The following is a 25,006-nucleotide window of genomic DNA, read 5'->3' as shown; positions in this document are numbered from 1 at the left end:
GCTGTAATTACATCACTTGTGCATGTTCACACAACGCTCCTTGTGTCAGTAGACCACATCCACAGTTGGTGCATTAGTACTGACAGAGAGCAGTGCACCGTGGGTCCCACTACACGAATCACCACCTTCTCCCTCTCTCCACAGACCCAAAAAGATACGGCAACACCAGACTCCATCAACAGACGTTTGCTGCGGACAGCTGGCATGGTCAGCTAGGAAGATGCAATGTGAGCTGTCCACACTGAGCAAACAGGAAGTAGAATTTCAAAAATTCCCAGGGTTTTAAAGGGGGAGGAGCGAATGCCTGTGTACCTGGCTGCAGGGCAGTGGAGTAGAAACTGCTTACCAGAGCAGTCATGATAGGCATTGTGGGACATGTCCTGGAGCCACTTAGGGTGACAGAAGTAAGCAGTGTCTACACTGACACTATGTCACTCTAACTTTGTTGCAAAAAGCTCTATGCCGCTCGTCGAGATAGTTGTATTATGTCGGTGTAGCAGGAGAATTAAATCGGCGGGGGGAGCATTGTTGTGTATACACCACTCTTATCAACAAAATCTGACTTTTGTCGACAAAACTGTGAAGTATAGACAAAGCCTGTGTATGATTTTCACTCTCTTCTTTGCTCTCAAAAGGCCCAGACAACAGCAGACAAGGATGAATCCAACTGAATGGCAGACAAAGAATGCAGGTGAAGTGTATAGAAACTGATGGAGCTGCTGTGAGAAAAAGCAACTGGCCAGATAGAGCCAAAGGGGAAGCAGAGAGCCTGAAGAGTTCCACAGCAGCAGACACCCTCAGTCATACGTCCTATAGGCTGTGGGGGAGGTTTTGGGGAGCCTGCAATCTGGAGGCAAGAGGCAGAGGAAGGAATTTGCTCCTGAGAGCAGAGCCAATGCAGGGGACGAAGGGGTTGCTCCCTACTCAAGCTCTCTGATCTCTCATGACTCAGGAGAAGGAGGCAGAGCTGCTGCAGATAACTCCACTTGGTTGCCTATTCTCCTATGACTCCTGGACATCAGCTTCCCAAACTACCATCAACCCATTCCCTCCCGCATAATTCACGTCACAGCCCAGCCCCAAAACTGGATCCCCACCAAAACTAGCTGAGCTCTTTAGGGAGAAGCACTCTTGCCAACATCCCAGCACAGTAGCTAGTTCAGCATGTGCTGTCTCGTCAGCTCCCTGCCCCAGACAGAAGGAGCTCTCCAACAATAAAGTAGAGGCAGGGCTGGACAAATCCTCAATATAATCTGAAATTAAACAACAAGCCAGCTACAAACAAAACCTCAGACTAGGTTTTATTTTTTTAATGTATTTATGTTTTAATAATGTATTGGTGAAAACGAAGTGAGGCCAACTTTTAGAGTATGGTAGTGCTACCAACGACAATTGGTTTGCTAACATGGCAATGATAACCTTTAGGAAGGAAGCTACCTCACAGCCAATAAAAGTAATAGAAAAATGCATCTTACTTAACATAAGCACTGAATTGAGTCAGTGGCTTCCAAGAAAAGGATCTGATGTGTCCGGCTGTGCACGCTGTACCTTCTCCCTATCTTCCTTTCTCTTTCATCCACTCTGCCAGCATGTGTCTTCCCTTGCAAGCGCCAACACAATTCTATATGCATTATTTATTGGTTCTGCTAAGTCATGCAGTGGGATAATTATTTAAATATTGCAGTGATACTTTGCAATAGTTGTATTAGATTTTGTGTGCTCTATTATTCTACCCGATTTTCTTGGGACTGCTTTTGATGCATAGTTTGAGCACAGAAAATGTATTTTTCCCCATCATATTTAAAAAATGTTAAATTTAAAATGCTTTGTTTAGGAGTAGAGTGTTAGAAGTGAATTTTAAAAAGAGGATACCAATATGAAAGATGGTATTTTTAATAAAGCCAAAATTAATGCATTATTTAGATTTTCACATCTACCAATAACCACTGAGCATGAGCTGGTTTTGCAAAACATCCAGGGTGGATAAAAAAACCAATGGTTTACAATAAATAAATAAATAAATAAATAAAATTGGATTTATTTATTTTTATTTAAATCGGATTTTTTTGATAAAATGCTTTTTGAGGAAAAAACCTATCTAAAGATAGGTTTAATTAAGATACATTATAGCTCAAAGATATCTTATCATGGAATAGGGATTATAAATTCTAATTCTATGGTATACAATATATTCATGTAATGTTTAAGAAAAGTTTTGTAAATGAGTTCCAATAGTTCATGGATTAGAGACCCAATCTTATGGGGTTCCACAAGCTTCTGGATAGATTATTTAGGTTAATCCTTCTATCTACCCAGTGGGACTCAGTGCTCAGTCTAGAAGATACCATCAGAGATGCTTAGTTTTGCAGTTCTCAAACTGTGGATTTCTCTCCAGAGGTAACATGGCTTGTTAACAGCAAAAATGTTTTTAAATAAATATATAGAGGTGAGAAATAACAGACCTCAACCCTGTTGTCCCTCTACAGATTTGTGTACACAGAGTCAATCCCTTACCTCTCTCTAAAACTGCAAAGTTTCAAAAAGTTCAATGAATAGAAGATTGTTGGGGGCAGAATAGATCTGGACAAGGAGAAGAAGTCTGGAGATAAATGTGAGAAGTGAGGGACATATGCCTGTTTTGTTAAAATATTATATGTTTGCTGTTGAAGAAAAAAATCCAGAATACGTAACATTGTTGTTTTAGTTAAATAAAACAATTTAAATGTCTGTCTGGTGATGTTCTCCTCCTAATACAGGCTGGCAAGAAAATCCTCCAAATATTAATGATTAACCTGTTGAACTGGAGATAGTTCACCTCCCAGTGACTTCATAAATATCGGCTTCAATTACCTTTGGTAAATGAAATAACCAAACAAACATAAATGTAAATATATCTGTAAAACTAATCTGAAAATTTTTCAAAATAAATCACTGTTAAAAATGTATAATGTGTACCTTCTAAAAATGAAACCTACATCTATCTCTGAGTTGTGAAGAATAAGTATTAAGGTTATAACAACCAACAAGAATGCACTTTTATGTAGAAAACCATGATTAAATTGAGTCTTCCTGACTAGTGATTTAAATCATGATTGTTTAAAATCAAATCATAGATTGATTTAAATCAAATCCACCCTGAAAACATCTAATGAAATGTTAGGAAAGTTATGAAATTCTTCTTTGTGATTTACAGGGCTTCATGTAGCATAATACTGAAATATGTTAAAGGTGAGATATCTATAAAATTTCTATTGATTAGCAAAGAATAAATAAAATCAAGGCATATATCCTTGCTTTAACAGCATATTTTACTAGGACAAATATTCAGTTGACTACAATAAGTGCTCTTCTAATCAACCAGTAAATTCAGTCTCATCCAAGAACTTAACGTGATGGAAGTTGCATTCTAAAACAGCCCAATGATTTTTTAAAAATGCAATTTTAAAAGTTAGCCGTCTCCTTTCCCCAGGAATACTCTTTCCTGCTACATAGTGATGAGATGAAGATAAAGAAAATTAGTGTTTTCCATTAGAAGTTTTATATATCAAACTATATGAATTTAAAAACAAAAGCCAGGAGATCAAATTTGGTAAGGGAACACGGATATCCCGCTTTGCCCCAAGCCAGAAATTTTTCTGTACAGGAAGATCATTGCTTTGCTGCTACTGCATACAGTGCTTCTTAGTTGACCAGGCAGGGGCAGTAGCATGGAACTCAGACTTCTACTCTATTCTGTCCCACTCTCATGATTGCACAGGCATGATTCTCTGCAGCTGGGAGCTTTTGCCTATGATTAAGGCTAAGATTTTGTCATAGATATTTTTGGAAAAGTCACGGACAGGTCAATAATGAAAACTTCACAGAAGCTCCTGACCGGGCCCTGACTTTTACTAAAAATATCCATTACAAAATGGGGAGCCTGGGCATCTGCCGTGGGCTGGGAACTCCAGGGGCCCCCACCACGCATGGGGGCTTGGAGCTACAGGGTCCCCCTCCTACAGTGGCTCCCAGATGCGGGGTCCCCCCGCCGCTATAACAACGGGGAGCAGGTGGGGGTCCCCCGCTGCGTCCCCCGTGCCACCCGCAGCGGCAAGGAGTTCCGGGGGTGCCCTGTGTCACCCGCAGCAGTGGGAAACTGCAGGGGTGCCTCGTGCTGCCCGCTGGCAGGAAGGTACAGGGGGGTCTGCCTGCTGTGGCCGGGAACTGCAGGGGGCTCCCACCGCCTGGGGTGGCGGGGGTACCCTGCAGCTCCCTGCTTCGACAGGCGGCAAGGGACCCTGCAGCTCCCAGCCGGTGCTGGCTGAAGTCATGGAGGTCTTTGGAAGTCACAGATTCCGTGACATCTGTGACCTCCGTGACTAAATCGCAGCCTTACTTATGACCCAAGATAACATACAGGTATTTAGTCAGTCAAAGGAGGGCCAGCATGTTCTTCACTGAATGCAATAAAAACATGGAATATTACACAGAAAAGTGATTAAGAGAAAAGATAATGTTCAAAGTCTACACCCTTCATCAGAGAATTATAGCTATGCAAAAATGAATGAAAATTACACTTTTACTCTTTTTTTTTCTTTTTTTTTTTTTTTAAGGAACAAAAAAGATTTTTCCTGCATTTTAACTATGAAATGTCACCATCTATAAGATTGCTACAGAAATAATTTTGTACAAGATGGTCTGCATTATTAAGGATTTGCAAACACAAGAAGAGTACCATCAAGACTGGTAGAAGTGCTATATGCCCGATTTCACATCAATTTCAGCCCTCGGTAGACAACAGCAGTAGTATTCTTTCTCCAGACTAATACGACATTAAAAATTCCCATACCTTTTTATCCCATTGTTACAATAAACAAACTTTTATTCAACAGACTGAATTATTTTAAAGCAAAGAGAGCAGGCCTAGAATTAACAGTCAGAGGTATCTCTTTAAAATGAGGAGATTAAACTGGCATTAAACTCAATTTTATTTTATTTTTTTGTGGCAGAAACCCATCAAGGGCCTGATCCAATATCCATCAATGACAACTGAAAGGCTTCCACTGACTTCAGTGGACTTTGGACAAGGTCCACAGGAGATTACCCAAATGGCTATAAAAGAAAAATAAGTAGTTTTTCTATATCTGTGAAATGCCTGTCGGATCATTATATTTCAAATACCCTCTAGGTAAGAATCAGAAGTTACCAACAAACCAAAGGGAAAACTTCATATTTACAACACAAGAGAAACTGATAGGCAATGGCTTAGCAATGAATGGAAGCAAAGAGAAAAAGGAACTACAGCTAGGTGTTTTTTTCCACTGCATGTACAAGGTAAGTCACAGAATTTTAATTATTGGTATAGAATTACCAGAAATACCTGGTTATGGTTCATTTTCTATGATTTACCTTGACAGTTGGTGAGGGGGTGCTGTTAAAGCACAGATGGTGAGGGGTGTACCAAAATTCAAGACCTTTGGGAATTAGTATGTTCCCCCATGTATTAAAATTATAGGGTGCGACCTCATACATTTAATAGCTACTCTTGAGACTGCCATGACATATGGACTCAAGATCCTAACCTGTGTGCTGACCATCACTATTATTCAACAGCCATTCAGTGGAGCATAATGAAGCTTTGAACCAATATTGAATCTTTCTATTTTTTAACATTAAAGGATAAGTTTATTTGATTTCTTGAATATGGAGAAACCAATTTACACAACAAAACACTGCCTGGCTCCCATTTACACATTTCTTACAGTACTGTAGATATTTTAGCTGTGAATTCAAAATAAGACTCAGAACAAAACTCTTGAACTTAAATACTTAGCCTGATTTTCAGAGATGCCAAGAATCTGCAACTCCAACTGAAGTCAATGGAAATGTCTAAATACAGATATCAGTTCTTCAGTTAAGACACCCAAACCTAAAAATTTTGGTCACAGTATACAGCAATAAGAAATCTGTTTCGGGGCATTTTTAAGTACTCTAGTTCTTTAATTTGCAGAAACCATGTAGAAAAAGCTTTCAAATATATGAAGAGTGCCATGCTTTGTTTGAAATTTTACTTTGCGCTAATCAGGTTGCACCTCTGTCTGGATAATGTATTGTTGCTTACCAGTGTGCATGTCAAGTAACTGTGCAGAAAGTTATCTAACAGAACCTCAGGATTAAGGCTATAGTTCAGACTCTGGTCTTGCCAACTGGACCATAAGGATGGACTCTTACACTCACCCAGAACCCCACTGATGCTGAGGCACCTTAAAGGTGCAGGGGTCTGCCTGCATGAAACAGCTTACAGAATCAGGGCTGATGTGTCTAAGGTTTTTTGGTGCTCTAAAAGGAATGAAGTGTGGCTTCCCCCATCTATTTCCAGACGTGATTTTATGATTTGTATTTGTAAGTCATGATCCTTAACTGTTCCCAGTATAACACACTGTAGTACCATCTTTAAGCAAGTGTACTCCACTCTCCAAGACATAAAACATACAGCCTCCACCTACCAATCATATCCCTATTTAAAAGTAAGTATGATACAAATGAGTCTGAATTTAAACTCCTGTAACATGTTGGAGAAATTTCACTGCAGTCCATACAACAGCAAAATTCTAGTGGATAAATCCAGCTCGCACTTTAAACTATTAGCCATGCCACACCAAGAATAATTTAGTAGGTGATCATCCCCAGTCCTCTTGCAGCCTAGGTGGTGTCCCAGTAACTTTAAAGGCGTATTTGTATAGGTTGGGGAATGGAAGGTCCAAAAGTTGCTTCTAAGTCTAGGCCTACTTGCATTTATTTTGGATGGGGAGGGGGGCAGGGGGAAGGAGGGGGGAGACCGAGGATCTCAAAGCACTTTACAAACATTAAACAAACCACACAGCAGCCATTTGTGACTTGTTTTGCAGATGGATAAACTGAAGCACAAAAGAAGTTAGGCAATCGACTAATGTCAAAGCAAGTTAATAGAAGATCCAGAAATATTCATTCTTGACTCCTACTTTCAAGCTCTTCGCTCTGACCAATCCCGCTCTTGAGCCTCCCAAGCTGTAGCTCATTAACATTAAGACCAAGCAACTAATCCGACTAATACTCTTGTTAAACTCTCCTATCTTCTTTTGCCAGTGTTTATACTCTCCTGCTGTAGGGGAGGGAGAGCAGGGGAGGAAGAAACGGGGGGAGGGAAGCACATACACAAAAATCAGAGGTCTTTGGATAGTTGGCCTTCTCACACATGCAAAATTTTCAGCCCTTGTCTTTTTAGGCAGGACTTCCCCCAAGACATCAAGATACTTTGGAAACAAACTCCTCCCCTTGGTCTGCTCTTCATTTGAGGCAGTTGGGTTTACCTTTACACTAATCCCCGATGAATGATATCCAACAGAATATACCCAAAATATATTCATAGATTCTAGGACTGGAAGGGACCTCGAGAGGTCATCGAGTCCAGTCCCCTGCCCGCATGGCAGGACCAAATACTGTCTAGACCATCCCTGATAGACATTTATCTAACCTACTCTTAAATATCTCCAGAGATGGAGATTCCACAACCTCCCTAGGCAATTTATTCCAGTATTTAACCACCCTGACAGTTAGGAACTTTTTCCTAATGTCCAACCTAAACCTCCCTTGCTGCAGTTTAAGCCCATTGCTTCTTGTTCTATCCTTAGAGGCTAAGGTGAACAAGTTTTCTCCCTCCTCCTTATGACACCCTTTTAGATACCTGAAAACTGCTATCATGTCCCCTCTCAGTCTTCTCTTTTCCAAACTAAACAAACCCAATGCTTTCAGCCTTCCTTCACAGGTCATGTTCTCAAGACCTTTAATCATAGCAAGTCTCTAATATCTTGTAATGGTACAAGGTGCAAGAGGTTGATAAACAAGATTTGAAAATAAAACAACAACGAAGTTTAAACAAATAAATGCAATGTCATGAATCAATAAGTCAAGCTCACATCTTACAAAGCTTTCTAGTATGCTTTGTTACAGCAAATGTGAACCTGACAGTAAATAGTTTGGGTGATAAGCTGAATCCACCACGAAAACTCTCCAGCTCTAACCCACCATGATTGAAAACGAGTTCTGTCAGGCTCCATTATAATAGCAGTTCTTTGACCTAGAAGGCTGATTTAATCATCAGCTGTATGCCCCTATTTGTTCTTTGAAGAAAGTTTTGTCACGCCATGAAACTGATATGATTTGTCTCAACGGGAAAATGTGCAGTTAATTTGTGATGTCCTTCCTTACGTCCAACACCCAACGTTAAGCTATTTGTAATTAACTTGCCAGTAAAACTGCTTTGGAAAATGTTGCTTATAAACCACGCTGGGTTTATAAAGAAAAAAAACCTGAATATTCAAAAGCTTTAAATAAGCAATTTACATTATACATTTTTGGGTGGGTGCAGGTTGGGAGGGAGAGAAGTTTTAAAAGATATGACCTTATTCCATTTCTTTTCTGTTTCAGTTTCCACCAATCTGAGTATGCTCAGTTTAAAAATAATTCCTTACTGGACTAGATTACTAGCATTACATGTCAACAATTCTTAGTGACACAATAAAGCTTTATGGGGACTCAGCTGTTCTCTGATATGGATGTTTACAATTTGAATACTATAACTTTACTATATAAGCAGAATGCATGTTTCATTGAAACGTTAAATACAACTTATTGACAAGCCGTTAGCTGTAGTCACATATTTTAAAGAGACAAATACTCCTGCTTTATTTTCTACGTTTATAGCAATACCTGGCCAAAAATTCTAAAACTGCTAATACTTGAAATAAAATATTGAAAGTATTTTTAAAAATAGCCTTCCTCCTTCTACATTCTACCTCTGATATAAAACGGTCTGGAATCCTCAAATTTATTCTTAAATTAAGTGTATAAAAGCAGTTTAAAACCTGGACATCACATGTCACAAACAAAGGAAGGTTTGCAACTTTTGGACTTAAGCATTTGTTAGAAATATTTGTTTGTGACATAGTCTTGCCTCTACTTAAGAGCATTTCAATAAGATTCATTAAATATGTTATTAAACTGAGCACTACACCCACTCTTACTATATTTAAAAAATGAAAATAGGAAAATGAAACTTTTTTCCAAAGGGCCTACAGAAACACATAATAGCAGCAAAGGGATAGCAAAGTTTCTACACTATATTAACATCACAGAGGAACACCCCTCCCCGCAACAGCAAATGCCATGCTCCATCCCAGTATCCCCAGGAGACAAATGACTACGCTGGCTGATTGACTCCATCACAGGGCCATCATCCATCAACATATTGCCTCTTCTGTTGAAATCTCAGGAAGAGAAAGTGTTCAGTGCTGCTTCAGAAAAAAAAACAGTGCATGTATTTTCAGAATACGAATGCCAGATACAGCAGCTCAAATAATTAGATCCAAATATTTGAGCAGAATCTCAGAACACAGCTTCAAGAGCTTGAGCATACGTGAATGCACTGTTCAACTAAGAATAAATAAAGTTATGTGCCCTCACATGCATCTGGATTTTACACAGCTACAAACAGGGAGTAAAACTCTTTGTACATAAATTAATCTATATAGAATTATATTCACCCTTCCCATCTGATCTCAACTAATTAGCAAATGGTAAATTGGGGATAATTAAGAAAAGACTAGTTGATCCCCTGACATTTTTAAACTGCTCTTTTCACGTAGGCTCAGAATGCACTGGATATTACATTACCTTGATGGCCACTAAAGATAGGACTGAGAGGGAAATATAAAAGTAGGAGAATTTATATTACTTTACTATTAACCACATATAGAACATTTTTATATTCATGTAGTCCTCCACCCTACACTCACTAAAGTCATTGCAAATTTTGTCACGGGTTTAACAAGGAGCAGGATTAGACCTCTAGTCTGCCCTCAACATAGAGCAGCTGATGGTCCCAACTTCCAAACCTGCAGAACTTTTGTAAAATAATTCAAACAAATTAATCCTGGTCCATCTACATCTCCTAACCAAATCTGTTAGAATGAATAATGGTTAAATTACTCTGCCTGTTATGTCTGAATATTGTATGTAACATCTCCCAATATAGGTCAACCCCAGACAAATGAAGCCACCAACTTAGTTCAGAAAATAAACAGTATTTCGGATTCTACTCAGTCACATGTTTACCCACTATAAATCTGAAGATGACAGTTTTATCATAGGCAAGATAATACACGTCATTGAGCACTTTTGCATGCTACAAAGAAATCTATCATAACTCTTAAATACTGAAGAATATAGTCCCGCTTGGTGAAAGACCCACAAGTCTAAGCATTTATTCATTGTTTGTCCCTAAGTAGAATGCAAACTACCTTATGTGCATTACAAGAAATGGAGCAAGCTTAAAAAAAAAAAAAAAAAAAAAAAAAAAAGATAGTCCAAAAGGATACTATGGGCTTTAAAGCAGCTAAAACTTGTGTGCATATTTGAACCCAAGTTGTAAAAAGGATTCTTGGGGATTTCAATAATCTCAAATTAAGAATGGCAGTAAAGGAGATAAAGAAAATACATTGCTACATTTACCTAAAAGTGGAGGCTTCCCATCAAAACACCATAAATTATAAACTTTGATCAGATACATAGTAATCTAAATTCATATCTGTCAGAAATGTGACCAGCTCAAAAATTTAAAAAAATCCTGTGCTTCTATTGCAATTCCAAGCTGGGAATCTCAAAGTGCATTACAAATATTAAGCCTCAACACCCTCGTAACACAGACAGTTATCACCATTGTACAGAGGCAAAGGCAGGAAGGAAGACTAGGGCCAGGTCTACACTACAGACCTGTATCAGTATAACTACGTCACTCAGGGGTGTGAAAGATCCACACCCCTGAGCGACACAGTTATACCATCTACTCAGGGGGTTCAATCAGCGCTATCTCGGGGGGGGATTAACTATGCCGACAAGAGAAGCTATCCCGTTGGTGTAGGAGCGTCTTCACCGAAGTGCTACAGCAGCGTGGCTGCACTGGTGCAGTTGCACGGCTATAGCGCTTTATGTGAAGACAAGCCCTAGCAGAATCAGGGATCAAACCCAGGTCATCTCCTGAGTACCACAAGTTCCTTGCCTTTACGGTAGATATATCCTTATCTCAAGTATTCCTAGCAACAATCATTTGTGAAAAGAATGCTGACCATGGACACACCGGGCCCACTTCTACTTTCAGGCCTTATCTACACTACAGAGTTTTGTTGACGCAAGTTAAACCGACAATCAAAAACCGGTATAATTACACCACTTGTGCATGGTCACACTATGCTCCTTCTGTCGGTGGTGCACATCTACTCTTGGTGCTCTACCACGGACAGTGAGAGCAGTGCACTGTGGGTAGCTATCCCACTGTGCTGCTTGCCACCTTCTGCAGCTAGGAGTTGTGGGAAGGCAGAGTGGATCATAGTGCATCATGGGTGTAGGTTCAACATCCGATGATGTAGTTCTTTCTGTCCCAGCATTCTATGGTTTTCCAACTATGTTTCACGGCATTTTTCAATGGCTCCTGTTTACTGTGCGCTCGCCATCTCTGTCTGAAAAGATGGATCCACACGGCTCTCTACTGTTGTGGTCACAGTTACAAAAACATCCCGGTTGGTCATGCAGTATATCATGAGTTCCCAATCTGAACAGGAATCAGAGTTCCTGACCTGCTGCGGCCATGGAAAAAACATCACCAGATTACTTTTGGCATTCATGGAGCAACTGAACACAGTGGACCATTGCTTTTGGGCTCAGGAAACAAACACTGAGCGGTGGGATTGCACTGTTATGCAGGTCTGGAATGACAAGCAGTGGTTGCAGGACTTCCGGATGCAGAAAGCCACCTCCCTAGAACTGTGTTCAGACCTAGCCCCAGCACTGCGGTGCAAAGACACCAAAAACAGAGATTCCCCTAGCAGTGAAGAAGCGCGTGGTTATCACTGTGTGGAACCTGGCGACTCCAGACTGCTACCGGTCTGTCACAAATCAGTTTGGAGTCAGGAAATCAACTGCTGGGGCTGCGGTAACGCAAGTGTGCAGGGCATCCTGCTATGAGGGACAGTGACTCTGGGCAATGTGCGTGAAATAGAGGATGGCTTTGCAGCAGTGGGATTCCCTAACTGCAGAGGGGCGATAGATGGCACACATATCCCAATTTTGGCCCCAGACCATCTTGCAATGGAATACGTCAACAGAAAGGGCTACTTCTCTATGGTACTGCAGGCACTGGTGGATCACCGGGGTCATTTCACTGATATCAACGCAGGGTGGTCCAGAAAGATGCATGATGCACGCATCTTCAGGAACACTGGCTGTTACTGAAAGCTCCAAGCAGGGACTTTCTTTCCAGACCAGAAGATTCCTGTGGAGGATGTTGAAATGCCCATAGTGATCCTGGGAGATCCAGAGTACCCATTACTCCCATGGCTCATGAAGTTTTACATGGGAAACCTGGACAGCAGCAAGGAGCGCTTCAACAATAGGCTGAGTAGGTGCAGAATGATAGTGGAAGATTAAAAGCGTGCTCGCGCTGCCTTTATGGCAGGTTAGATCTAAATGAGGAAAACATTCCCATCGTCATAGCAGCCTGCTGCATGCTCCATAATATTTGTGAGGCTAAGGGTGAAAAGTTTCCTCTGCTGTGGAGCATGGAGGCGGATCGCCTGGCTGCTGAATTTGAATCAGGGAGGCTTTGAAACAACATTTTTATAATGACCACCAGTAACATATCTTTCTATACAGCACTCTGCCATGCTTTGTTAACTTGCCACCTTGCATGAAAATTGTGAGGATTCCTGACCGGGATTTATAGTCAGAAAATGATCGAACTGATACTATGTATTACTACCATCAGAAATCACCATGTGTAGGAGACAAAGATTGGTTATATTTCAGAGTTTGTTTTTATTAAATAACAATTAACAACACACACACACACACACACACACACAAGGTTTGATGGGAAGGGAGATAACAGTCAGGGGCAGTATAGGCTCTCATAGCTGTGTGTAAGTCCAGCTATCATTTTGGAAACTGTCCGAAGGGGTGGAGTGAATGGAGTACTGACATGGTCCAGGAAGTTGCAAGGAGGAGTTTGGGAAGGGCATGGAAAGCAGTTCGGTATCGCCCCCAGGGGGATTGGGGGCACATGTGTTCTCCGTGGAGCATGATTAGGGACTTCAACATCTCTGTTTGCTTCTCCATCACTTTTATCATCCACTCCCGGCCCTTAACAATGCGCTTCTCTCTCCTTTCTGTCCTGTCTTTCCTCCCTGCATTCTCTTTTTTCGGCCTCTGAGGATTGGAACACCTCTCGGAACATGTCCTCCTTGCACCGCTTTGGTCATTTCCTTATCTGGCAGAGGTGTTCTGCCGGTGTGGCCTTTGAACCCCCTACACACGTGGTTCTTAAACTGTGGATTGGGACCACAAAGTGGGTCACAACCCCATTTTAATAGGGTCACCACGGCTGGTGTTAGACTTGCTGGGACCTGGGGCCAAAGCCCTTCAGCTCTGGGTGGCAGGGCTCAGGTTACAGCCCCTCTCCTAGGGCTGAAGCCCTTGGGCTTTGGGCCCCCCACCCCAACCCGGGGTCATGGGGCTCGGGCTTTGGCCCTCCCTGCCAGGGCAGCTGGGCTCGGATTTTGGCCCCCCGGAGCGATGGGGCTAAGGCTTTGGTCCCCCCTCCTGGGGTTGTCTAGTAATTTTTATTATCAAAAGGGAGTTGTGGCGCAATGAAGTTTGAGAACCCCTACCCTATACATCTGCAGAAGCACAAGAAACAATACACAGAAGCATGATTGTTAGTTCACGCACAGCATTGAATCATTATAGTAAAATACACATATTTTTACATACAAATCACTTTCTCACTGTCCCTTTGCAAGCACACATCTCTATGAATGCCCTAAACATGGTGAGTTCGGCTCGCGTGGGAGTTGGACATTTAAGATGGGACAAAGGGTCTAGGTGTTTTTTTTAAGGTCATCAGTGCAGGCGACTAGGGACAATATTGTAAATTCTGCCACCATTTTCCACATGCAGGAGTCATTGAAGCCGATATCTCACTCCTGAGGGTAAGCAAGGATGCATCTCCTGCACGCTTTCCGCTTCAGACCCTATGCTGCTCGCCTGTGTGCTGCTTTGGTCCCTGCACAAGTGATTGCTGAGTGGCGCAAGAAAGTTTCCTACAATGGAGGAAAGGAACAAAGCAGCTCTTCCAAGGAACCTACGGGAGAGGATTGGCGAGTATCTCCAGGAAAGTTTCCTAGAGATCTCTCTGGAGGAGTCCCATGAAATCTCAGTGTGCATTAACAGACTGCTGTTCTGCCGCGCTGCTTAGTTGCACAAAGGAATGTGGAGCACACTCAAACACAGCTAGTCTTGTACATTTCAGTCCCTTCACCCACTTCTAGAATATAAAGGACAGTTCTATCTCATATAATCGAGCATCAGCTCAAAAAGATCACTTACCAGGGTTCTCCTCTCCTGCATCATGCGTGCCAGAGATAGACGGTTGGGACTAGCTAGACCCTCCAGAGTGGAAAAGAGCTCCTGATTCGCCGTGCCACCAGACGACCCTGCCATGTGATCCACATCGTCCTCTAACTTGACCTCCTCGTCCATGACTTTGTCCTCGGGGTTAGGTTCACTGTCCACCACCTCCAGCCTCACCAAAATATCCACAGGGCTCTTTGCAGTGGAAGTGGAGTTGCCACAGGGGATGGCATCCAATTCCTTATAAAAGTGGGAGGTCTTCGGCGCAGCACAAGAGCAACGGTTGGCCTCCCTTGCCATCTGGTACGCCTGCCTGAGCTCCTTTATCTTTTCACAGCACTGCTGCGTGTCATGTTCATAGCCCTTATCCAACAGGCCATGAGAAACCTGCCCGTAGACTTCAAAGTTCCTATGGCTGGAGTGAAGCTGGGATTGCACAGCCTCCTCTCCCCACAGTGTCAGTAAATCCAATGACTCAGGTGTGCTTCAAGCGGAATAGTGTTTGCCACATGGAGCCGCCATGCTCAGCTGGGAAGATGCAACGTGAGCTCTCCATACCGAGCAAACAGGATGTGGAATTTCAAAAATTCATGGGCCTTTAAAGCGGGAGGGCAAATGCCTGTGTACCTGGCTGCAGGCCAGGGGAGTTCGAACGGCTGACCAGAGCGGCCAGAATGGGCACTGTGGGACTCCTCCTGGGGGCCATTTTACAGCAACATAACCAAGCGCAGTGTCTACGCTGACACTTTGTGGATATATCTTTGCCGCAAAAAGCTCTATGCCGCTTGTCTGCAAAGCAGGAGAGTTTTGTTGGCAAAAGGAGCATTGTAGTGTGTACACTGCCTCAGAAACATAGGCAACACCTCCCATGACAAAAGGGAAATGCCCCACGATACAATGGGAGTTGCACGCAGGTATTTAACCAATTCTATCATGTTTCTGTCAGTTCTGATTTCTCTGGCTGGAGCAAAATTTATCAGAATTTTCTGAAGATACCACTGCTGAGTCCAAAGTGAAAACAAGGAAAAACAGACCCACTTTCTCAGTCCTTAATTGAACATTGGGAATATAAGAATTCTAATGCAAACTGACATGGTTGACAAGCTTATTAGCATGTCAATATCCAGAATGTGCTTCTAATTGGCACCTGTTTTATGGAAGGGGTGATGCTGTGTTTAGGAAATAAACTGAAAGGATTGGCTGTGCTTATAGATGCACTAAAGATGTGTGAATAGAGCACTGGTTGTGTGTTCACAGAAATATTTTGTTTGCACAAAAGGTTGACAGATGTAGTAAGCACATACAGCCATAGAGTGGACTTAGGTAGATGAGATAAGCCAAAAATTTCACAATTTTCTCCTTCCTCTGGAATACGGAAGATTTGCTTAGTGTATTATATAAAGAATATTAAATAGATGTTTCTGTGATTTTGCTGAGCACTAAATAGAAACCAGGCAGCAATAAGTACAGGTTGTCCCTATCTGTCTAAAATATGCATACTTAAAATAAAATTTAAAAATCCACACAAGTCCTCTTGTAAAAATGCTTCCATACAGGAAAGCCCAAATTCTTTACTGTACCTTAGGAAAAGGAACAACAGGACAAAGACAGATACCAAGCTATACCTAGTACTGCTACAAAAAAAGTTGCATGCATAGCCTGGGTAAATTTTGTTCCAGGTCAAAAGCTACTCATTATAGAAGCGCTGCACACCTTCCAGGTGACCTACATTGTGGAATGGAAACCTACTGACCTACAGAACTAGCTGAATGCCCACAAAGTAGGTCATTGGGTTCCTCTCTTTAAAAAAGAGTATTTAATCATTGTGAAAGTGACATGACTGACAACATATATGTAGTGACACATTTATGTGTTTCATGCAGAGGAGCAAATTACCAAATGAGAACAGTTAGGGTAGGTCTTCACTATGAAATTAACTCAAGTGTTCGGCACTAAGGTCTAAGCACCCAGGTTAGCCTAACCTGGGTGTAAGCAGCCACATTGAAAAGCTATACCCATTACCAGGTCCTCACTGATGCTGTACTCAGCTGTGTGTGTGTGTCACTATGGCACATCCCGTGATTCTTTGCGCTGCAATATGCTGAGCCGCTCTAGGATTCTTTCCTACTGAATTGTAGAACTTGTCTGTCCTTCTGGGCACACAGGGTGGAATTGTGGGAAGGCACTGGAGGACTATCAGCATGAGTATCAAGTATGAGCCCAAGCTAATTCTGCAGAAAAGACATGCTCTAAGGAGGTGACGGGATCTGGCAGTTTCCTAACTACTTGGTATAGTGTACACTTGCTGCCTATTTCAGGTCCACGTGAGATTGGGTTCCAGTAATTTAAAGGGCCCACATAAGAGATCTTTCAGGGTGCACTGCATAGAAGTCACTCTCAAATCTGCTCAGCTTTCCAGTTTTTTGACCAACCCATAGGAAAGTGAAACAATCAAGTCAGTTTAAGGAAAGCATGCCCGGAAAGGGACTTTGCATTCCTCTGCCTTCACGTAGTTCCAGCACAAGACTCTATAGACACACAGAGGGAGCTGGTGTCCAGCTGATGCAGGCCCTGTTTACAAGAGAGGAAAGATATATAGATATCTATATATAGCTATATATTTATTTGCACGCTTTGGTTTCAGTACTTGGGCTTGAGAGACAAACCAAGATGAAGGGGGGCCATCTATAGTGTGTATATCTGACGCTGGAGTAGCAGGAGGCAGGGGCTAACCCGTGGGGGCCACTAAGGTCTTGTTTTCACTAGGAATAATGTTATGTCTTTTACACCTTAAGCTTCCCCCTAGTGTTTACCTCATCCTGCTAACACGTGAAACAGACTGCTATGTCCAAAATAGGATTTTACCATGTCAGCTAACAGTAAAAAACTTCAACATTTTCCCAGTGGAGATGTACCCCAAAAGCTCTATTTATTTTGTTTGAATAAGGTGTTCAGAAATGGGAAGAGAGGAGTAGGGAATGGAGGTAGAAAACAAACATCTCTGCCAGTCAGATGGCACCTGCTGTATTAATCACCTGTAGCATTGCAGATGCCCAAGGCTTGGAGCTAAAAAGATCCAGGGAGGGGGCGTGGGGTGTCTCCTGGTGTGCTTATTTGTATGTCAATAACTAAGACACACTTCCTGTTCAGAGTTATTTCCCAGAGATGCTGGATTTTTAGCTCTGGGAAAAACCCTGAGCGGTTCAGGCCATGTTTGTGAACATCCAATATTTTCTGCTTTACAATGCCAGATCTGTGGAAGGTTCTTCCTATTTTAGCTCCCCAATCACACTGGGTTTGCCAACTCCAGTGTTGTTGGGGAGCTAAAAATAGGAAGAACCTTTTTACAGGGGTACAGCTGTAGCATATTAAGAGTATAGAAGTATACTTATGTAGAAAAATCAAATGAATTTTAATACATGTGAAAGACACTTAACTTAGAGCTAAATGAAAGCAGCTTGCTTCTAACTACCTCATGACTATAGAGTGAAACAAAAATCTTCAGGAAAGGACGGTCCAGCAGTTAAGTCAAAAGAATGGGACGCAATTAGAGTTCAGTCCCTCGTTCCCAGAACAGACCTGGGCTACCTAGCAACTATTACGATGAGCTCAGGACTGACAATAAGAAGAGCCACACAGTGATGCATGTGTTTGTACTGGATACAGAACGAGGGAAACGTTTTTTTAAATGAGGTAGGCTGGAGATTTGTGTCCTTCAAAAATGGCTTGGAAGCCACATGCATTCTAAAGGGGGGGGGGGGGAATAGTCGCGGGGGGGGGGGGGGGGAGAGAAAAGGAGGGAGGCTGGTAATTTAGATTTTTGTCCCAAACTACAGATTATTAATTTTGTATCAAATGCTTTTATGTATGATCCATAACCAGTTGTTTCCAAATAAGGATGTAGGGGAAGCATTGTAAATCTGTGGTTTATGAATATACTATACTGAAATGAGAGATAAGATCAAGATTCTAATATCAGACATGTATTACCCCAAGTACAACAAAGATATCCAATCAGCTCTCCAAGTGCATACCTTGTGTCTACAAATACTCGTGATAACCCACATACCCTCTTCAGGGTATTTATGGGGCAAATTGTTGCTCTTTTATTCAAAAGTCACTTACTCTCAAGAATAAGATGGCAAATTTCCACTCTCACATTTTTCACATGTACAGAGAAGACTCCAATCTCTGTAACTTGATAGGAAAAGCCCTGCTTTGGGAGCAGAGAAGCAAAGAAGGAGCCTATCCTAAAGGGTTAAGCTAGGAAAACAATCAGACATTCTGTGTTTTCTCCATCACCCTCCCACATTTTCCCCAGTCACCTGAGCAGGAAAATCCCAGAGAATGATCAATATTGTTGCTAAATACCACTTTTCTGGGAGTACCAGTAGCAGTGTGAAACTAATTATGAACAGAGGCAGGATTCTCAGGTATGATCACTCAGCTGGAGGAGGAAGTGACCAGGAGAAGGGGAGGGCTGGGTGAGAATGCAACGCGTGCACACACCAAAATAGAAACAAAGGGAGAGGACTGCCTGGACCTTTAAGAGAACTCGGTGGAAACAATGGACTAAACTCTGCCCTCAAATAAACAACTCATATTAATATCAATGGGGGCAAAATTTGGCCCTAAAATGTCCAGATTAAATATTCCTTCTACATTTTGAAGCAGTATTGGATACTGGAAGGGTAGTGTGTGTTGAGCAAACCTCCCCAATAGTAGAAGTTTTAATTTAAGCCCTAATCTCTTTTTAGGTACCATGTAGCTATACCAGCACAAACCCCTTAGTAGATGCAAGTAGACTTGCCCTAGTGCAACTTTCCCTGGTTTGAAACCAAGATAAGCATAAGTTTACACATGTGCACCACACCTACACTAGCAGTTCACATTGATGTGGCTATACCAGTACAAAAACCCCAGTTTAGACAAAGCCTCAGCCTACTTGGCTTGATGTTACTATTGTTCAGTCTCAAGTCAGCTTTGAAGTTTTCACCTCACTGAAATGAATGTTGGATTGTATGTAATTTGCACCTTTGTTTCTTTTACTGTTTATCGGAAAATTCCTTAGAACACTCAATACTAGATAAATTTACTGAAGTAGAGGGAGATAAAATTTTAGAAGTTAAAAAGTGAGAAGATAAGTTGTGAAAGTAAATGGTTGCATATTATGACTACCCCCCTAGAATTTACATCGTTATGTGTTTAAACCAACCATAAAATTTATGAATTCTCCCGGGCTGAATGTGGCCCCACACATTTTAAAAATATTATTTTGTAACTTAAATATTTACATGGGGTCCACTGAAAAAAAACTCTGTTCAGGTACAGATTAATAGTCTATCTTGGTTCTTCCTGTTCATTAGCAAATTTGGAAGTCACTGTATCTGTATGTAAAATTCCCTTTTTAGGGAAGGGACATTAAATCAGAAAATAAGTGAAACTTCTCACTGAAGCCAGTCACCCCTCCCACACAGCAGACAAGGATTATATCAAGTCTGTAAAAACGTACACAATGAGAGTTAGCTAAAGTCTAAACTAGTTCACAAATCAGAAAACATTAATCTGCCAAAATAAATTCTACAGCAAATCACTGACTTCACTGTGGGGTTAAAAAATAACAAAAATGTCACTTTGGGTCCATGTAAATCTTTTGAAACTGGGCACACTTCAACTGCACAGAATTAAAGATGAAAGACATTTGCTTCTCTTCATGTCTGAAAAATATTACAAATCTGTCCAAATTACTTTTAAATATAAAGCAAAATACTTCAAACTTTAATGAAACTCACTAACTTTAAGTATGGCTAAATGACATCAATTTGTCAAATTATATCTTAAATTTCTGATCCAATATCTCAGGTTAACCACAGTTTTATCTGGATAAAATTTATATAAAATCACTCAAACAGATTTCGTCATCAAACAGAAGTATTCTGAGTAATAGATCGTCAGCCATAAACCACTACATTTCCTTAGTCACTTATGAAAAAGATTCTGAAGAGTTTCCCAGCTATTGACTTATACGTCACATACAGTAACACTCAAAGCCAAACCACAATAAAGAACTCTGACCTCTGAGGTCTTGTACATACGCACACAAACAAAAGTGCACTCACAACAGACAGTGACTACTACTTTCAGTTGACTATTCGTAAATGACATTGAAGCAAAACTTTATGGTTTTTTAGGGAGTATCCTGTACCATACATACTTTCAAATTCTACAACATAAATCAAACAGTGGCACACAAACTTAATGCACTCAAATGCACAAAAACTTAATATATTCTAAATTAAAATAAGCAGTCCAGAAAAAGTGCTAATGGGAAAATGCTCTATGATGTTCTAGACCCAATGATCACATTTGCAAATTTATGTAGCATTTCTTAACCTAAAGTTGTCTCTTACAAAATAATTTTTCATTCTTAACTGGAAGAGTAATTGTTCTGGCTGAACAAATATTTTCAAATGTATCCTTTTCAAAAAAGTTTTATATGGATTTTCATTTCTCAAAAAGGACATCAGTACTGTGCTCAAATTGAAAAGATCTCATAAGATACACCAAGTTAGTCCATGCACCACCCACACTTGGATTCCTTGTCTCATTTAGACCCCCATCCTGCAAGCACTTATACACATGCTCAACTTTATGACTTTATGACCATGATTACACTCACTGATTTAAACAGGACTACTTATAGGAGTAAAGTCAGGCCTTAACCCTGCAGATGGATCCATTAAGATATCCCACAGAAGCCCATAGCACTTTGCCCAAACTCAGAGATCCACCTGTGCAGGTTAAATTGCAGGACTGGAGCCTAACAGAACAAGATTTAGGTCCACATGCAAATGGCTTTATATTCTTCATATTATATCTAAATTAATGATATGCCAATTTCAGATAAGACAATTTAGCTCAACACTTTTCAGAATACCCTACTGTAAAGCATACACACACTTTAATCAACATGCAATATAATTAAAATATGCTAGTTACCTAGTGGAGTACTATAATACTACACATAGCTGTAGTGGTCATGTCACCCACAGGCTCAATGGCCCAAAAGCATGGTCTAAATTTAAAAAAAATACTTAGCACTTATAAGGAATTTTTTTTTTGTTCAAAGCACTGTACAAACAAACTAATTGAATACATTTTTAGCCTCCTTTGTCAATCAACTCAAAGCACTAGAAGGCTTCAAGAAACAGTCTGCTCACGAAAATGTCTCTCAGCATGCAAAGAGCTTTACTTAAAACACTGTCCTAAACTTTGAAAAAAATAAGAATATAATATTTCCTTAATAGAAAGAGACAAAAATATGAACTCCTCAAATTTAGGAATGTACTTGTACAAAATATAAAAACATTAAAATGAGTCAAAGGCATTTGAAAGGAGATTTGCAAACAAAAAAGCAGTTCCATGTTCATAGTCTAGTCCTAACTCACACTGTCAAGAGTAACTTTCTAAAACCAAGTGTGTGTGTGGGAGGGGTGGGGGTCGGGAGGGTGATTATGTGTACTCATTTAACTAGAGTATGGCAGTCTCACCATCTTGAAAAAACTTCCATCATGCAGAAAGAACCAACAGTTAAAGATTTCAGAAATCCACATAATTTCCACATTAAATTCTGCGGAAAACCAACTAATTTCAAATGACAATAGGAATTCAAAGATCAACAAGACAAGAGGAATAAAAAAAAAAAAAGTTGTTTCTGTGGCATCTTTAGTTTCAACTATTTCTCTTCACTTCCCTTATCCCCCAAAATGCATAACAATATTTCCAACAGAACAAAAATTGTTTCCCCAAATGGCAGAGAGAAATGTCCACCCAAATCAGAATTGAAAGGTTAAAAAAAAGTGAGCCTTTTTTACATCATCAAATGGAACATATAGAAACAAACATCATGTCAGTACCATGCCTACAAAACAGTTGTGTCCAAGGTATACTTAAGCATTGAAACAGAATTTAAAACAACATACAGTATTAAGAGGAGGACAGGGGAGATTATTTCCTCTAAAGGAAATAAAATACAGAACCCACTTCAAGATAGCAGGTAAAATCAACAAAACAGAATAATTATGGATCAAAGAAATAAAAAGCAAAGCTACATATTTTAATGTATATATATACCTTGTGGAGGTGCCTTTCCTGACATCGCAGATGCTGCATTTGAAGGCTTCAGCACTGTTCCTAAAGGTGCAGACACTACAATCCCAAAAGCCTTCGTCTGCTGCAGGTTTTGCTTGCCTTTTTGGCCTTGAGGAGAGAGTGTGCGTGTGCGTATGTGTGTATGGGGAGGAGGAAAAAAGGAGGAGGAGGAAGAGAGGAGGAGAAAAAGAAAAACACACACATTAGAAACCATATTATCAAGCGGTGAAATCCAGTGCATTCTGTAATTCTCAACTTGCATCGCCAGACTCCGTTTCTCTTCCTTGCCTAAAGAGTCATCAAATATCTGCTATGGGGGGCACTATTATAAAGCAGTAATCCCACACTTTGCCTTATACTAGCCTGCGCCCCCACCCCCGTCCACACACCCTGCTTTACCCAACTCCCCCCGCCCCCCCCCCCACACACACACTACACACCCTGCATTACCTAACCACCACCCCACACACACCCTGGAAGGAAAGAAACTGGGGAGGGGGGGCGCGTTTCCCCTCAATCTTTAAACCCAGACAATCGATTTTCACACAAACAACAGCGGTTACCCAGTGAACCTGGGAGGGCGAGACTTGGGCAGGGGAGGGGAGAGACAAGAGGAGCCCGTCTCCCCCTCACCCTCCTTTTTTGGAGAGGGGTGGGTGGTGAGACTTGAAAAGCTGGGAGGCGTGTTCCCCCCACCCCCATGTCTGTCTGTCTCCTCCACCTTGTTAAATCTCCCTTTGTCTGGGAGAAGTGAGGAGCGGAGGAGAGTGTGTTGTGTGAGGGAGAGGAGCCGCCATAGCTGCTCTCACACCAGCTTAGCCCTGGCACCAGCAGCAAGGAGACACAAGCCCTTCTCCCTCCTCCTCTTGCCCTCGCACACTCCCTCCATCTTAGGCGCCTCGCTGCTCGCCAACAGCCCCTCGCACACCGCGGAGAACCTGGAGTTTCTGTACCTGGCTGGAGGGGCACAAACACCCCCCTCCCTCCATCTTAGGAGCCCCCCCCCCCACACACACACACACTCCCCCCCCGCGCCACACAAGGGCCTAGGCGCCCCCAGCACCCAGACAAGAGGGGAGCTGCCCGCTGGGGGAGGCCCCACACTCCTCCCCTACCCCGGCCGGCCACCCTCCCTCCATCTTAGGAGCCTCTCTCCGCCGACCCCCTGGGCCTCCCCTGGCCGGACCTCCGGGAGCCCGCTCGTTCTGTACCTGGTCGGGCTCTTCTTGTCGCCCATGGTCATGGATCGGGGCCCCCCTGCCCTGCGCGCGAAGGGAGAGGAGACGGGTCCGGGCTGACTCGGTCCAGCGGGCTCCGGCTGCTCCTCAGCCGCCGCCGACGCTCCAGCCGCTGCCAGGCTCCGCTCCAGACTAGCAGCGCAGCCCGGCTCCCTCCCACCCACAGCACGGCGACAGCGGGCGGAGCTCGCCACCCGGCCCGGCCAATCCGGGCGGCCCGGCCTTGGGCTCCGCCGGGGAGGGGAGAAGGGACGGGAATGCGCCCCCAGCTAACCACCCGCAGGGGGGAGGGGAATGTGCCCCCCCCCCCGCAGCACCCACCGGCAGGGGAGAGAGGAACGTGCCCCCGGAGGGGAATGTAGCCAGCCCCCCCTCCACAACCAGCCACCCACTGGGGAGAGAGGAACCTGCCCCCCCCCGGGAACGTGCCCCCCCCAACCAGCCAGCCACCCACTGGGGAGAGGGGAACCTGCCCCCCCCCCGGGGAACGTGCCCCCCCAACCAGCCACCCACTAGGGAGAGAGGAACCTGCCTCCCCAGCCCCCCCCCCGGGGAACGTGCCCCCCCAACCAGCCACCCACTAGGGAGAGAGGAACCTGCCACCCCAGCCCCCCACCGGGAACGTGCCACCCCCCCAACCAGCCAGCAACCCACTGGGGAGAGGGGAACCTGCCTCCCCAGCCCCCCCCCCGGGGAACGTGCCCCCCCAACCAGCCACCCACTAGGGAGAGAGGAACCTGCCACCCCAGCCCCCCACCGGGAACGTGCCACCCCCCCAACCAGCCAGCCACCCACTGGGGAGAGGGGAACCTGCCCCCCCCGGGAACGTGCCCCCCCAACCAGCCACCCACTAGGGAGAGAGGAACCTGCCTCCCCAGCCACCCCCCCGGGAACGTGCCCCCCACCCCAACCAGCCACCCACTGGGGAGAAAGGAACCGGCCACTCCCCCCCAGAGAACGTGCCCCCCCTCAACCAGCCACCCACTAGGGAGAGAGGAACCTGCCTCCCCAGCCACCCCCCCGGGAACGTGCCCCCCACCCCAACCAGCCACCCACTGGGGAGAAAGGAACCGGCCACTCCCCCCCAGAGAACGTGCCCCCCCTCAACCAGCCACCCACTGGGGAGAGGGGAACCTGCC

General features: G+C 43.1%; 1 protein-coding gene across 1 annotated transcript in view; it reads right to left on the bottom strand.

Annotated features, from left to right (window-relative positions):
* Positions 1-23,914, bottom strand: part of RYBP (RING1 and YY1 binding protein) — a 67,227-nt gene extending 43,313 nt beyond the window's left edge. The window contains exons 1-2 of the mRNA XM_065407894.1: positions 23,841-23,914; positions 22,612-22,737 (exon numbers count right to left, since the gene is read on the bottom strand). Of these exons, the coding sequence (XP_065263966.1) occupies positions 22,612-22,737; positions 23,841-23,872 (158 nt within the window). The 5' untranslated portion in view covers positions 23,873-23,914. The remainder of the gene's footprint in view (positions 1-22,611; positions 22,738-23,840) is intronic.
* Positions 23,915-25,006: the final 1,092 nt, after the last annotated feature.

The sequence above is a fragment of the Emys orbicularis genome, chromosome 7 (genome assembly GCF_028017835.1).
Source record: "Emys orbicularis isolate rEmyOrb1 chromosome 7, rEmyOrb1.hap1, whole genome shotgun sequence".
NCBI classification, from domain to species: domain Eukaryota; kingdom Metazoa; phylum Chordata; order Testudines; family Emydidae; genus Emys; species Emys orbicularis.
The sequence above is the reverse complement of the archived record's forward strand: the minus strand, read 5'-3'. Positions and strand labels throughout refer to the sequence as shown.